The following is a 16,476-nucleotide window of genomic DNA, read 5'->3' on the forward strand; positions in this document are numbered from 1 at the left end:
AAATCCTTGGCATTGTCTGTAATTGCAGGGACTTTTCTTCTTTGTTGCAGATGAAAACAGAGAAAAGGTGAATGACCAGGCAAAACTAATTGTGGGAATCGTTGTTGGTCTCCTCCTTGCTGCCCTTGTTGCTGGCGTCGTCTACTGGCTGTACATGAAGAAGTCAAAGTGAGTTGTGGAAAAAAGATCTTCATTGTTCATTGATTTCACTGGGAGACAATACAATGTGCTAATTTTGCTCACTCCAGTCGTGCATATAATTTACACAGTAAGGAAGACACATCCCCCAAGTCAGGTTGATTATGTATTTTGTTTCAACTAATTTTGACTACATTGCCACTGGGATGTCAGGGACATGGCCTGGGATACTGTTTCACATGTGTCCCTTTATTTGTCTCAATCAATAGTCTGAATTCAATTATTTGATTTTTTCAGTGCTTGAGTGAATTTTGTAAAGCATATACTTTATAAAGATCAACCACCATAGACCTTTTGGTTGAGGTTGGAGAAGATTAATTAAAAGTACCTAGTACATCTTGTAGGGACTGCCAGGTGTCTGCAGTGACGCATCTGGCCAGCAATGAAACTGCTAATGAGGTAGGAATATCTTATTGTTATTACTCCTGTGTTCTCCCTAGTTGACTTTGATCCATATAAGAATCTATTTCAGAAAAACATATGTCATTATGTCAACTTGAATTTTTTACATTAAACATTATTAGTTATATGATATTACAGATAATATGAACCTTATAAACTATCTAACAGTGGTTTATAAGGAAAATCTGATGAACCAGCGAAGATTCTTAACATACATTCATGCCTTATACTTCTCATCATCTCACTCCCAACCCTAGACTCAAATGCAGTTGATAGGGGTGGGTTACAGCATTTGTACTTTTAAAAAGTTCCACTGGCGATTCTGTGGCATGCTGCTAGTTTCAAACATGGGCTTTAAACCACTTTATCTTATAAATGAGTAAATTAATTTTTGTGATGAGATGTCTATAGCTAATGGAACTTTGGACTTAATTTTATATTTTCCTTATGTCTCATATATCGCCTTTAAAAAAAACCTCAGAAAGTTGACTTAAAAGAAAATCAAAAGAAAAATCAGATTTAAATCAGAATGCATGATCTCACCTTGTGAAGATGCCAGTTCCAATGAAGCAATATTCAAATGGAGCTGCCATCCAAAGGAGGCAGAAGCTCAGAAATTTTGAAGTCACATAACAGCATGAGCATGTATTGAGCTCGTGTTCTCACAGCACATCTATAAAGTGTATACCATTATTATTCATATTTTACCTTTGAAAAATCTGAGGCAGAGAATGGTTAAATGACTGGCCTAAGGTTAGTTTCTAAGTCAAAGAATTGCTATTTGATTTAAGGCAGTGATGTTTTAGAATCTTTGTGTTTAATGAGTAGGCCATACTTTCCATCACTGTGCTTTATTTTTTGCCACATAAGGCAGAAACATTTCTCCTGTTGTTGTGTTGTCACTGATGCACACAATGCCTACTCACATTGTGGCACAGCTGCTCCCGATATCAGTCTTTCTCTCCTTGGTCTTAAGCAGCCCGCACCAATACTTGGTGTACGAGTCAGGATTTGCCAGAAAATCAAACCAGTAGAGTGTGTGTGTGTGTGTGTGTGTGTGTGTGTGTAAAGAAAGATTTATTATAAGAAATTGACTGACATGATTATGGAGGCTGAGAAGTCCCAAGATCTGCAGTCAGCAAACTGGAGACACAGTAGAGTTAATGTGTATTTCCAGTTTGTGTGCAAAAGTCTGAGAACCAGGAAGGTATAAATTCCAGTCTGAAACCCAGATGGGCTAAGACCCAGGAAGAACTAATGTTTCCATCCCAGACTGAAAGCAAGAAAAAAACTATGTCCCAGCTCAAGTGGTCAGGTAAGGAGAAGTTCCCTCTTACTAAGCCTTTTTGTTCCATTCCTATCTTCATTGATTAAATGAGGCCCACCTACATAGAGGAGGGCAATCTGCTTCACTTAGCCTACTGATTCCATTCAAATGTTAATCTCACCCAGAGACACCTTCACAGACATAGCCCGAATAACATTTGACCAAATATCTGTGTACCACATGACCCAGTCAAGTGGACACGTAAAATTAACCATCACAACTTGGTAACAAATTTGTTCTTTTTCTCAATGAACATTTTACCTATAAACACTTCACATGGGTTTGTGTCTATAGCATCTACAGAAAACCTGGAATACCTGTGCCATGTAAGTGAAAGGAAAAGCAAACAGTTGCCTCTCAGAGGCAACATCCGTTTTGTAGAAGTTCTCCTTCTATGTGTACAAGTTTTCTGATATTCAAATCTTATCCTCCCTTTATAATCCATAATAATTTACTCACAAATCCACAGCTTGGGTTCTAGAGTATTTTCATTTGATTATGATTTCTAATGTACTCCAAAGTAATTTTATTACTTAAAATGATGAAAATAAAATTTCTCTGTATCTTGAAAATTAGCTGGGAAAAAGAAAAACATAATTCTCTACATCAGGGTCAAATAAATATTAAATTCTTGGAGCACCCCCAACATCCAGTATCTCATCAGACACCATTTGTCCACCTGTGAATAAAATAAATTTGTATGTATGTATGCATTCTTTCCTTTGTTCCTTCATGTGGTGACTCAAAATTAAAATCACAGATAAATAAATGCTGGACATTGGCTTCTTGGTGTCCTTAGGTTAAGGCCTCAAGCATTTCCTTCAAAGTATTTCGTTAAATTAAGCTCAACTTCTACCACCTCGCCTGAACATTCATCTAAATAACTGTTACCTAGTTGAAAAGTTCACCAACTCTGATGGAGTTCATACTGTTGGTAATCAAAGTAATAAATTGCAATTCTCATTCCAAGCATCAAGGCTTTTCATTAAGAATTTGTGGAATACTTCAGATTTGCTAAGTGCTTTGCATTCCTGATTAGTTATTCCTTGCTCGTGCCTTCTGAAATAAGCCAGTCTTTTTGCAATATGAATTATTATTCTTAACCCTTTAAGCTGCTCGTTCAGAGTAAGTTCAGATTAATAATTATATCTTTCAAGTTAAGAATGTCTAAGGCCTAGAAGCTAGCTTAAGGCCTTCACAGCTAGCAAAGCAGTGAAATTTTCGCAACATTTAGCTAAGTTCTTTGCATTGATAATTTTAAAAGTCATTGGAGAGAGATAAGAGAAACAATCTTTCATTTCTAAGTAAAATTTAAGAGTACACTTGCTAATATAACTAGTGAATAGTCCACCAGCACTCACTCCTTGTTCCACTAATAGGAGCTACATATTTTTTATTATAATTTTCAGAAGTGGAAAACTGGAGCAAGAAGGACTTAGTAATTGTGTTCTTTTCCCATTGCGAAATGACATATTCATTTAAGAGTAAGGACTCATGACTCTCTTTCTGCTTTAATCCATATGACTTCCCAATGGAAGTTTTTTGTTAAAAAAAAAAAAAACTGAAGACGTTTTGATGATGAGACTAGATGATTCTGATTTTTTCCCATGTATGGAGGGTATTAACTCTCAGAGTCAGGAAAAGGCGTTAATTTGTCCACTCTGTCTAATTGCTTAACAGATGGAAAAGCACTGAAGATCTAGAGATCTTTTCAGTGGTTACTTTCTATTATGTTTTTCATTCTCCACCCTGTCCTCCAAACATGGTTTTGAGTTCTACAGGAAGTTAAATGTTACTATTTAAGATCCACTCCTTTCTTGCATTTCTCATAGTACAAGACTAATGAAAAATTAAGAGAGCCGAAGTTGAAGGAAAAAATGTAAAGGCAGAGTGATGTAGTCACAAACTTCTTCACAAATATATTAAAACCATAATTTCCAGGTTGGCTGTATTTAACAGACTCTGACCTCCATACTTTTTTAAGACAGCCTTGCTCAGGTGCCAGGCGCCAGGCTGGAGTACAGTGGTGTGATATCGGCTCACTGCAAGCTCCGCCTCCCGGGTTCAAGCAATTCTGCCTCAGCCTCCCCAGTAGCTGGGACTACAGGCACGCACCACCATGCCCAGCTAATTTTTGGTTTTTTTTTTAGTAGAGACGGGGTTTCACCATGTTGGCCAGGTGGTGAAATTTTAAGGTTAATAAATTGAAAGTTGTAGTAATAAGATGGTCTTGATCTCTTGACCTCATGATCTGCCCGCCTCGGCCTCCCAAAGTGCTGGGATTACAGGTGTGAGCCACCGTGCCCGGCCCATACTTCTTATAACTAAACTAGAAGCAAATGTTAACCAAACATCTGTAATCTCAAAATAGTCATTGTGTGAATCTTGGAAACTTAATGAGAGATTTATCTTTTTCAACTATGGAACTCAAGACTATTTTCATGAAAATTAGTGTGTAATATATAAATAATCCTGAAATCTAAAAGTCAGAAATACCCTTTGTTAGTTCTGCCTTACATTATGCTTTATTATTGCAGTACTCTCTTGGAAAGAAACAGAGACAATCCTAAATTGACTGAAGGGCTAAAGAGGACTTGCCTGTAACACCAAAACCTCAATAAACAATGTTGTATTAAGCCTTTCTAGAATCCTTCCTGGCAGTCTTTTAATATATGGAACATGATCTTGCAAGAAAGTTGATTTTTACTGAATTCTGTTTCCCAGTGAATGTACAAATAAAAGCAAATATATGTTCTCATAAGGGAAAAGGGACTCTTACTGAATAAGTAGTATTTTATTCCAAATTCCATATAGTACTTTCAAATTGAAAAGATAGTGCTGGAGGACCACTTACAACACATTTTAAGTGACTTTACTCATTGATTACTACATGAGAACCTATGATTTTTTTTCTCTTTTTTTGGTATTTTTTTACTGAAATCCTCATACAATTAACCCCATTTTATAGTATCTAAGTCTCAGTGGGATTCGCCTGCCCAAGATACCATAAGTACTATTTTATTCCAAATTCCATATTCTCAAATATATTTTGCTGCCTTACCAGGATTACAGTTTCAGCTCTGACTTTGATTGGCTGATGGCATTTAATTGGTACTATGGAGGAAGGGGCATGGTCTTAAGGGCAGGGCTGACACAGCCTTGCTCTCTCCATGTGTGTGAGAAGTCAGACTAATCCAAACATTGACTTCACTTTCTTTCTCTACCCATGACCTGGCAGGCTGCCAGAAGGAAGAAAAGAAAATGCCTCACTATCTTATCAAAGCATAAATAATAGAGGGGACCTGATGAGAAATAAAACTATGTGGAAATCCCAAAGTCTCCACCTAGTCAATCACAGGGTCACTGGCCACACACAGGGCAGCACCATCTGTGGCCCTCCCCTCCTTTACTGTACTGTATGTTACCTGTAATTTTCCATAAGGAAAACAGGGCTTGCATTAAAATATAATGTGTTCATATTTCAAAATTTCCTCTGATATATTCATTTCATTTTAGCTTTTAAAAAAATCACGTTTGTTTTAAATGTCTTTTCCAAAGGTGAAGGAGTCCAGTTCTCTGCCATGAGCCAGGATGTGTGTGTCCCATCATCTGCCCTAAAGAAATATTTTCAGCTGTGATGCTGGGCACATGCAGCTGGCATCTGTTTTCCTGCATATTCAGTATTGTTGCATTCATTTCGATCCCCCAGCCTTTTACCTAATGGTTGTCATATTCACTATTGACCAAGATGCTAAGCCATTTTCTGTGTTCACTAAGGATGCGTGCATTCCCTATTTCTTTGTAGAGTCTTAGAAATTCTAAGGATAAGGCCCGGTGGGGTGGCTCACGCCTGTAATCCCAGCACTTTGGGAGGCCAAGGCAGGTGGATCATGAGGTCAAGAGATCGAGACCATCCTGGTCAACATGGTGAAACCCCGTCTCTACTAAAAATACAAAAAATTAGCTGGGCATGGTGGTGCGTGCCTGTAATCCCAGCTACTCAGGAGGCTGAGGCAGGAGAATTGCCTGAACCCAGGAGGCGGAGGTTGCGGTGAGCCGAGATCGCACCATTGCACTCCAGCCTGGGTAACAAGGGCGAAACTACGTCTCAAAAAAAAAAAAAAAGAATTTCTAAGGATATAAAATTTTAGTGAGGAATTTCTTTGTAGAGTCTTAAAAATTTTAAGATTAATAAATTGAAAGTTGTAGTAATAAGACCAACTATTTATCCTTCTCTATTTCCTTCTTCAATCAAGAAATTACTAACAACTCTCATTGGGGATTAGTGCCCTGCTCTCCTCCTCGAGTTTTTCATTAAACTTGGCCCAAGGGGAGACTCCTTCTACTGAGCTGTGACCAAAGAAGGGGAAAAAATAACCATACTCCTGGGCATGACCCTAACTACCTGCACAGGTATCAATGGCCAGTTTGCTGGAAGTGGTAACTCTATACTGCCAAGATGCCAGTCCTAAATACCAACAGCTGTGGTACCTTCTGGGATGTAGGGATGCTCACAGAAAACACTCCTCTAACTAGGAAGAAATAAGGATTCCTCACACCCCCTCTAAGAGAATTTTCAATTTGTTATACAAACTGAAAAGTCTGTTGGAAAATCTAAAATCTCATATACTCTTTTATGTATGAGTTATTTTAAGTGAGTATTGCTTTGGTTTTCTAAATATAAAATCCTATTGTAGTATTTTGTGCTTTTCCAAATGCTACCACCAGATTGTGATTTGCTGGTTGCACCTACCACTGTCATCCCCCTTCGCTTTCCTACCTTCTCCATCCTCTCTAACTATGCTATTGTTTAAAGGCATACTTAGGAAACATACCCAAAGCAGTCTCCTGCCTGCTTTTGAGATTTCAAAACAAGTACATAATATTTGGAAAATCTCGCCAAAAAAGGTTTTAAATCTTCTGAAAAGTTATTTGCAAGTAACTTTCATCCTTTAAAGGTCCTGCACTTAAGGGAATTATACAGAATGAGGAGTTGAGACTTAGATTTAAACTCCTTTCCACTATGCAGTAGCTTTATGACCTTGGCCATTAGCTCCCTGACTTACCTTCAATTTGGTGAGTCCCTGCATGTAGCCTGCCAGCTGCTTTCACATATACTATCACATTTATCCTCACACCAGCTCTACAAGGAAATCCTGGTGTTTCCTCTATTTATAGATGAACATAGCATGTTTAACAGGTCAGACTTAACATATGAGGATAAAACCCCAGGCTTCAGGAGTTTGAGACCAGCCTGGCCAACATGGTGAAACCCCAACTCTACTAAAAATACAAAAATTAGCCAGGCATGGTGGTGGGCACCTGTAAGCTGCTCTAGAGGCTGAGGCAGGAGAATCGCTTGAACCCAGAAGGCAGAGGTTGCAATGAGCTGAGACCATGCCATTGCACTCCAGCCTGGGTGACAGAGCAAACAAACAAACAAACAAAACAAAGCCCATGCCTGCAGACTCCTAGGCCAAGACTCCTCTCTGCCTTATAGCTTAGACTAGAGAGTCACCTTTAGGGCTTCTTCCCATGTTAACTTGCTGTGATTCTGTAATTTAAATTTTCTCTCATATTTAAGGTTGTTAAAAAGAGGCACTGATGTGGAAAATTTAAATAACCATCATAATTTATATTTTATAAATTATAAAATATATATATGTAATATACATATATACATATATTTTAAAGCCACCCAGTTTATGGCTACTATAACAAAATACTATAAACTGGATGGCTTTTTAAAAAGAACAAAAACAGAAATTTATTTCTCACAGCTCTGGAGACTGGGAATTTCAAGATCAAGGCACCAGCCAATCTACTGTCTGGTAAGGACCCACTCATAGAGGTGCTTTCTTGTAACTTCACATGATGGCAGGAGGCAAGAGAGCTCTCCAAAGTCCCTTTTATGAGGGCACTAATCTCATTCATAAGGGCTCCACCTTTACAATCTAATCATGTGATGGTCATATCATCAATTTCAGGGGGGCACAAACATTCAGTTTATAGCAGTGACTACTACTCCAGTCAAGACATAGAGCATTACATCACCCTAGAAAGTTCCCTTAGACTTCTTTCCTCTCCAGCCCCGTCATCCCTGTCTTCTTAGGAAACCACTGTGCTAATTGTTATGACCAGAGGTTGTTTGCCTAATCTTGAAATTCATACAAATGGAATTGGAGAGAATGTACTCTTTTATATTGTGCTTCTTTCACTTAACATGTTTTTGAGATTTATTCATATATTAGTGGCTTTTTAAAAATATATATTGCTAATAGTATTTAACCATTAGAATATACCACATCTTTAAAATGCATTCTCTTCTTGGACACTTGGATAGTTTCCAGTTGGGGCTATTCTGAATAGTATGGCTAAAATAAAACATTTTTATAAAAATGTGTTTTGTGGCCATATGTTGCTATTCTCTTGGGTAAGGACCTAAGAGTGGAATTGCCTGATCTTCCAGGAGACATTTGTTTATGAGAAACTGCCATGCAGATTTCCAAAATAGTCATCCTGCTTACAACTCCCACCAGTCGTCCGTAAGAGTTTTAGTTCCTTTGCATCCTTGCCTAAATCTGGTATTATTCTTTTGAATTTTAGCCATTCTAGGAGGTGTGAATTAATAACTAGTTTTGGTTTTAACTTGCATTTCCTTGAGATCTAAAAATTTTAAGTTCCATAAATGTATTGGCTATCTTATATCTTCCTTTTGAAGTGACTATTCAAATCTTGTGTCTACGATTTTATTGGTATTTGTCTTTTTGTAATTGATTAGTAAGAGTTCTTAACATATTTTGTATTAAAATCCTTTAACATAGATATATTGGGAACATTTTTCCTAGTCTGTAGCCTGATTTTCCCATTCTTAATACTGCCTTTTGATAAGCAGAAATGATTCCTTTTGATGAAGAACAGCATATCAATTTTTCCTATAATGTTAGTGCCCATTTTGTCTACTATATGAAATCTTTGCTTATTCCAAATTGGCAAAGGTATTTTCCTATGTTATTCCCTAGAAACTTTTAAACTTTTACATTTAAGGGCATGATCTATTTAAAATTTTGTGTCTAGTGTGAGATAAAGGTGGGATTTTGTTTGGTTTTTGCTTTTGCTATATCTATGTATCAAGCCATTCCAGCACTTTGTTAAAAGGACTTTCTTTCAGCCTTAACACATTTGTCAAAACTTAATTTACCATAATAGTGTGAGACTTTCAACTGTGATGATCTTCTGGTTGTTTTAGAGATCTTATTTCTTTGTATTTTCACATAAATTTTAGCAACTTGCTAATTTCTATGACACAAAACAAATTTTGTGGAATTAGCATTGCTTTTAATGTACAAATGAATTTGGGTAGATTTGACAACTTACTAATATTTGGTTTTCAAATCCATGATCATATTCTCTTCATTTACTTGGCTCTTTTCAATTTTTCTTAGTAATATTTCAAATTTTAAATGTAGACATTTTTACAAACTTTTAGATCCTTAAAAGTTTATCACTGTATGCTTATACATTTTGCAGCTAGTATAAATACAATTAATTTTGTAATGTTTCAAATTTTTCTTACTAGTATGTGAAAATATGATTAATTTTTTATGTTGAAATGTATACTACCATCTTATTAAATTACCTTGTTAGTTATATTGATTGTTTTGTGGATTCCTATGTAAACAATGATTACATCTGCAAATGGAGATAATTTTACTCCTTTCCTTCTATTCTGTATACCATTTATTTCTTTTGCTTGCTTTTTTGCACTCAAGCACCTCCAATATAACGCTGAATAGAAATACTCAGAAGGGGTACCTTTGCATGTTCCCAACCTTAGAAGGGAAATTGCTCAATAGTTATAGTTATGTATGATGTTAGCTATATATCCCTACCCAGAGTTAGTCAAACTCAGAGTTAAGGGTATAGTCTTCCAAATTACCTAGTCTGCCCAAGAATTCCAAATGCAAGGAGTTAGGGTCTAAACACAAAGTAAGAGGGAAGAGTACACACACAATCACCCTTACTTCTGACACCAAATACAAGTTTTAGTGTTTTGCAAAACAGTCCTCAGGTTTGATAATTCACTAGAAAGATTCACAGAACTTACTAAAATCTATTATATTCCTTGTTGTATTTATTATAAGAAAATATGACATTAAAAATCAGCCAAGGGAAGAATAAATAGGGCAGAGTCTAAGAAGATTCCAAATGTGAAGTTTCCACAGTCCTCAGGGATACATTATTCTACCAGCATTGATGTGTGACAAAAGCATGGAGTATGGCCAACCTGAAAGGCTCATCCAAACTTCAGTGTCCAGAGTTTTTACTAGGCATTATTGCATAAGCACGATTAATTGGCTGAACTTAACCTCCAGCCTGTCTCCACCTGAGGTTAGACCGATATCACATAGCTCAAAGTTCCCTCCTTCAACTATGGTTGGTCTTTCTGGTGTCATTATACCTCACCCTAAGACTAATGAGTAGAAGGCCCTGTCCTGAGACATCTCACTAGCATAAACTATCAGGTGTAATTTAAGGGATCAACATACATAAGAAAACCTGTATAGCTCAGAAAATTCCAACTGTTAAGATGTGGCCTCCCAGAAACTGAAAACAAAGTTCAGATCTCTCTTTAGACGAAGCCAAATTCTTTACTACAAAGTCTCCTTTATCAGGTTAAATGACTTCTTTAATATTCCTAGATTACCAGTAGTTCTTCACAAATCATTGTTGAATTTTCTCAAATGTTCTTTTCATATCTATTTAAAAAATCATGTTGTTTACCCTGATAATATGGTAAATTACATTCATTGATTGTTGAATGGTGAGCCAGTCATGCATTCTTGAAATATATCTCAGTCTATTATGATCTATCATAATTTTTACATATTGATGGATACTATTTACTAACATTTTATGAATAATTATTTTGTTTATGTTCACAAGGAATATTGATCTGTAATTTTCTTATCCTATAACATCACCATCAAGTTTTGGTACTACAGTAATGTGGATCTTATAAAATGGATTGATAAAAGAGTCCCATCGTTTTCTTTTTCTGAATTGGTTAATTCAGTAAATGTTTGATAGAATTCAATAATGAAACTAACTGGACCTTTAGTTTTCTTCATGAGAACTTGCTTCAAAACAAAATGTATAATTTCAATTTATAGATACAGAGTTGCTTCTTTCTGAATAAATTTTGGGAGGTAGCTCAAGAATTTATTCATTTCATTTAAATTATTGACATGTTTGCAAAAAAAAGTCTGCAGAATTCTTTTATCCTTTTTATGCATATAAGTTCTAATTCCTTTATCCTTTTTATGCATTTAAGTTCTATAGTGATAACACTTTTTTGTTTTCTAATATTGCTAATTTATTTTTTTCTTTTATATTTCTCAGTCTTTATAGGGTGTTATCAATTTTCATAATGACCTTGAATAACTTTTTGCTTTGCTTTTTATTGCTAGTGCATATTATTATTTTGCTCTTATCATTACTTTTTTCTTATTTAGAATTTCACTTCCTCTTTCTCTAATTTCTTGAAATAAAAATTTTGATTCTTAATATTAGCCTTTCTTCTAAGACAAGCATTGAAATTATAAATTCTTCTCAGCACTCTTACCTGTATTCCACAAACATTGGCATGTTGCGCTTTCTCATTCATTCACTTTATGTTTCCCTGTGGTTTCTTCCTTGAAGTCCAGTGACCAGACCTGCATTAAATTCCAAATATTTCTCATTTAATTCTTTTTTGTCAGTACAACCTACTACATAATCTTTTAGTCTTTGGAAGTACATTGAGATTTATTTTTTGACCTAGTATGCAGTTTTTCCTTGTGAATACTCCATAGACACTTGAAAAAAAAACTTGTTGGGGGTTTTTGGGTTTAGTGTTCTGTAATTGTCAATTAGGTTAAAGCAAATAATAGTTTGTTTAAATCTTCTCACCCCTACTGACTTTTTTTAAATTATACAAATTCACTTCACGTGTAATATTAGAAGGCAATAAGCATACACTTCCATTTCCCCTTCAAGCATTTTTTACTATTGCTGTTATTTATCTTACTTCTAAGTACTAAGCCTCACAAGCAGCCATTATTTTATGCTCTGGAGTCTATTATCTGTTTTAAAAGTTAAAAACTTTGAGAAAACTTTCTTTTGTATCTATTTATTTACTCCTTCCAGCACTCTACTTATTTTTAATAAATCTGAGCTTTTGTCTGATATCAGTTTCATTCTGAAAAACCTCCTTTAACATTACTGGGAATGCATGTCTACCACCAATAAATTGTCAGAGATTTTGTTTTTATGATAATATTCTTATTTCATTTTTAATTTTGTTTGATATTTTCATGGGTACAGACTTCTACGTTGATACTTCTTATTAGAATATTGAGCACCTTACAGATGTCCCATTGCCTTCTGGCTTGTCTTGTTTTTAATGAGGAGTCATTGGATTTTGGCCAGGTGTGATAACGCACACCTGTAGTCCTAGCTACACAAGCTTATCAGCCGGGCAGGTGGATCACATTTGTAATCCCACCACTTTGGGAGTCTGAGGCGGGCAGATTGCTTGATGCCAGGAGTTTGAAACAAGCCTGCCCAACATGGCAAAAACCTGTCCCTGCTAAAAATACAGAACGTAGCTGGGCATGGTGCCACACGCCTGTGATCCCAGCTATGCAGGAGGCTGAAACATGGGAATCGCTTGAACCTGGGAGGCAGAGGTTGCAGTGAGCCAAGATTGCATCACTGCACTCCAGCCTGGCCACAGAGCAAGACTCTGTCTGGAAAGAAAAAAAATAAGAGTCCAAGAGTCCAAGGCTGCAGTGAGCTATAATTGTACCACTGCACTCCAGCCTGGGCAACATAGCAAGACCCCATCTCTGGAGAAAAAAAGAAGTCATTGGATATTATTTTTCACTGCTTTTGAAAATTTGTAAAAAATTTCAGCAGGGGACCGACCACTTCCCCGCAGCCGCAGCCCCGCTGCCTCCTCCTCCGCGCCGCAGCCCTCTGTGCTCTGGGGTAAAATGAAAGCACCAGCCTGGGGCTGGTCCCTTGTCTGCCCAGGGCCCCCCACCCCCAGTGGCTCCATAGTCAGTAAAAGCCCCGCCTGATCAAGGCTGGGCCTGCTGCTCTCCCGCGCTCCTCCAGGCCGTGGAAAGGCTTCCTCTGAGTCACTTTCTCCCTGAGTTCCAGGCTTGCGGGTCCCCCAGCGATCCAGCACCCCTTCCCCTGCCCTGTCCCCAGTTGTTCAGGCCAAAAACCTAAGCGTCGTCTGGAAGTCCCATTTGCGCCAGGGGCCGGGCTCGGGTCTGGTCTGGCCTCTCCGCCTCGGGCTGCAGAAGCCTGTGGTTTCCTTGCTTCCCTCCCCACCCACACAGAGCACCACAGTGGGCTTCTCAAGCCACAGCACCGACTTGCCCCGGCTGCCCCCTCCTTCTTCTCCAGGACCCTCCCCAACTTTGCTCTTCAAATCACAGCCTCCCAGGTGTCCACCATCACCAGAATGAGTCTGCAGGTCTTAACAAAAATATCAGCGGTGAAAAAAGTACAGAAAACTGCGACTTCCTGTTTTCGCCACTGGAAGTTACCAGAAGATCGTCTGCTCCCTGTGAGTCACAGAAAGAAAATGTGCCACCCAAGAACCTGGCCAAAGCTATGAAGGTGACTTTTCAGACACCTCTTCTGGATCCGCAGACGCACAGGATTCTAAGTCCTAGCATAGCCAGCAAACTCGAGGCTCCTTTGGCTCAGGGTGGCACCCTGGAACTGGAAAACTCTCACCCGGGATGGACACAGAAGGAGAACCAACAGCTTATCAAGGCAGTGGATGCCAAAACTACTCATGGAATTATCCAGAAACCAGTGGAGTCTGACACCGACCCTCTGGAGGATGCAGGCCCAACCTTTGGGAGTGGCAGCTCCGGCGAGCCTGGCACGGGCGCCCTGGCTGACCTGGACTGCTCAAGCTCTCCCCAGAGCCCAGGAAGTTCTGAAAACCAAATGGTGTCTCCAGGAAAACTGTCTGGCAGCCCTGAGCAAGCCTTGGAGGAAAACGTTAGTTCTCATTCCTTAGACAAGAGAATGACACCCACCTCTGAGCCCCTAGAAGACCCTCCCAGGACAGATTCCCAGCATAGAGCGGAGCCTCCACACAGAGCCGAGGAGAAATGCAGGCCTGGCGGGGTCTCTGCGCCCACAGCAGTGGCCACTTGGCCTCCTGGTGTGATCCCTGAGGAAGCACGTGGAGGAGCACCTCCTGGGGGGTCTGCCTGGCGAGGCCCCATGCCAGCAGGTGGCACGCAGACCCTTACCTGTGCGCACACCTCTGCTACTGAGAGCACAGCCCCGACCCTGAGTCCTCTGGAGGAAGCGGCTTCAGGTCAGATGGCTAGCTCCTCGAGGACTGGACCCATAAAACTTGAATTTGATTGCTCCGATGGCGCCACCAGCAAAAGGGCACCCCCACCAAAAAGACGGGGAGAGAGATCCGGCCTCAAGCCTCCCTTGAGGAGAGTGGCGGCAGGGCAGCAGCAGGCCCCGCGGTGTTGGAAGAGGTCGGTGGGAGTGGAGGAGGAGACGAGCCCCCGGAGCTGGCTTCTCGCGGCTCTTTCCACCTCGACTGGGAGAAGATGAAGTACCCAGACTTCACCCCGTTCGGAGGTGGCACCAAGTCTGGTTGCAGAGAGGCCCAGCCCCCCGAAAGCCCCAAGACCAGGCCAGGGGGCTGAACCGCGGAGTCCCACGGAGGAGCCGGGCTCCCATCTGAGCCAGCAGCTGCTTTCGGCCTCAGCAGAGGACACACCTGTGGTGCCGTTGGCAGCTGGGACCCCAGGAGCAGAGAGCAAGGAGAGAGCCTCGAACTCTGCTGGCACCTCGCTTCCCACAGGCTGTCCGGACACTGAGCCAGAACCCACCCATCAGCAGGAGCTGAGAGAGAAGAGCTTCGGAGACCCCGCTGAGGTTCTAGGCACAGGGGCGGAGGCGGATTACCTGGAGAAGTTTGGAGCTTCCTCGTTTAAGGAATCGGCCTTGAGGAAGCAGTCCTTATACCTCAAGTTCGACCTCTCCTGAAGGACAGTCCTCAAAGACCAGGGCCCGTGGCCACGGAGACCAGCAGCACGCACGGTGCGGAGGAGCCTCTGTCAGGAAGTCCGCGGGAAGCCGCGCTTGTGGAGTTGGATTTCTTGGGAGCACTGGATGCTCTGGTGCCAGACCCACCCCCAGGGGTGCCCGCGCCTGGGGGCCCGCGCCTGGGGGCCCACCACTGTCCACCGGGCCTATAGTAGACCTGCCGCAGTACAGCCAGAAGGACCTGGACGCGGCGGTAAAGGTGACGCAGGAGGAGAACGAGGAGCTGAGGGGCAGGTGTGAGGAGCTGAGGGGCAGGTGCGAAGAGCTCCACAGGAAGCACCTAGAGCTGGGGATGATCATGGACAGGTTCGAGGAGGTCACATGCCAGGTCATGGAGGAGGCTCAGAAACAGAAGGAACTTGCCAAAGCTGGCATCCAGAAAGTTCTAAAAGAAAAAGACCAGCTAGCCGGGTGTGGTGGCTCACGCCTGTAATCCTAGCACTTTGGGAGGCTGAGGTGGGTGGATCACCTGAGGTCAGGAGTTCAAGACCAGCCTGGCCATCATGGTGAAACCCCATCTTAAAAAAAAAAAAAAAAAGAAAAAGACCAGCTGACTGCGGATCTGAACTCCATGGAGAAGTCCTTCTCTGACCTCTTCAAGCGCTTTGAGAAACAGGAGGTGATTGAGGGCTACCGCAAGAACGAAGAGTCACTCAAGAAGTGTGTGGAGGATTACCTGGCGAGGATCACCCAGGCAGGCCAGAGGTACCAGGCCCTGAAGGCCCACGCCAATGAGGAGCTGCAGCTGGCAAAGGAGGAGATCGCCCAGGTCTGGAGCAAGGCCCAGGCGGAAGCGTTTGCCTGGCTAATTGCTCTACATCACACATTGCCCTTGTGATGGTTAATTTTACAGTTTGTATTCCATGTCTGTCTTAGGATACATGTCTAGTACTTTTTTTTTTTTTTTTTGAGAGGGAGTCTCACTCTGTCACCTAGGCTGGAGTGCAATGGCACAATAATAGCTCACTGCAACCTCCATCTCCCAGTTCAAGCAATTCTTCTGCTTCGGAGCCCTAAGTAGCTGGGATTATAGGTACACGTTAATGTGCCTGGCCAATTTTGTATTTTTAATAGAGAAGGGGTTTTACCATGTTGGCCAGGCTGGTCTTGAACTCCTGAACTCAAGTGATCCACCCACTTTGGCCTTCCAAAGTGCTAAGATTATAGGTATGAGCCACTGTACACAACCTGAATGTCAAGTTCTGACATATAGTCTTTCTTGGTTTTTCTGGGGTTTCAGTACAAAGGCTGATGTGTTTGCTAAGCATTTCTGGCTTGGTGAAGTTCAACTCCAAACTGTGCGGGTAGTACCTAAAAATCTGTCAGGTTTCTAAGCCTTCTGATATTGCTTTCCACTAAGCTTTTTAAAATTTCTCCCACACATGCTGTTCAGGGAGTCATCCAAG

At 40.7% G+C, this 16,476-nt stretch overlaps 1 protein-coding gene and 1 pseudogene across 3 annotated transcripts in view; both read left to right on the plus strand.

Annotated features, from left to right (window-relative positions):
* The window catches only part of ALCAM (activated leukocyte cell adhesion molecule), a 214,525-nt gene that overhangs the window by 189,717 nt on the left and 8,332 nt on the right, over positions 1-16,476 (plus strand). For both annotated transcript variants that reach the window (XM_017530604.2, XM_017530606.2), the window contains one exon: positions 51-168. In XM_017530604.2, the coding sequence (XP_017386093.1) occupies positions 51-168 (118 nt within the window). The remainder of the gene's footprint in view (positions 1-50; positions 169-16,476) is intronic.
* LOC108305824 lies at positions 12,815-15,908 on the plus strand (annotated as a pseudogene). The gene is made up of 2 exons (XR_001825901.1): positions 12,815-15,483; positions 15,616-15,908. The product of XR_001825901.1 is annotated as a transforming acidic coiled-coil-containing protein 3-like (transcript).

This window comes from Cebus imitator, unplaced genomic scaffold, assembly GCF_001604975.1.
Source record: "Cebus imitator isolate Cc_AM_T3 unplaced genomic scaffold, Cebus_imitator-1.0 Scaffold67, whole genome shotgun sequence".
Taxonomy (NCBI): Eukaryota; Metazoa; Chordata; class Mammalia; order Primates; family Cebidae; genus Cebus; species Cebus imitator.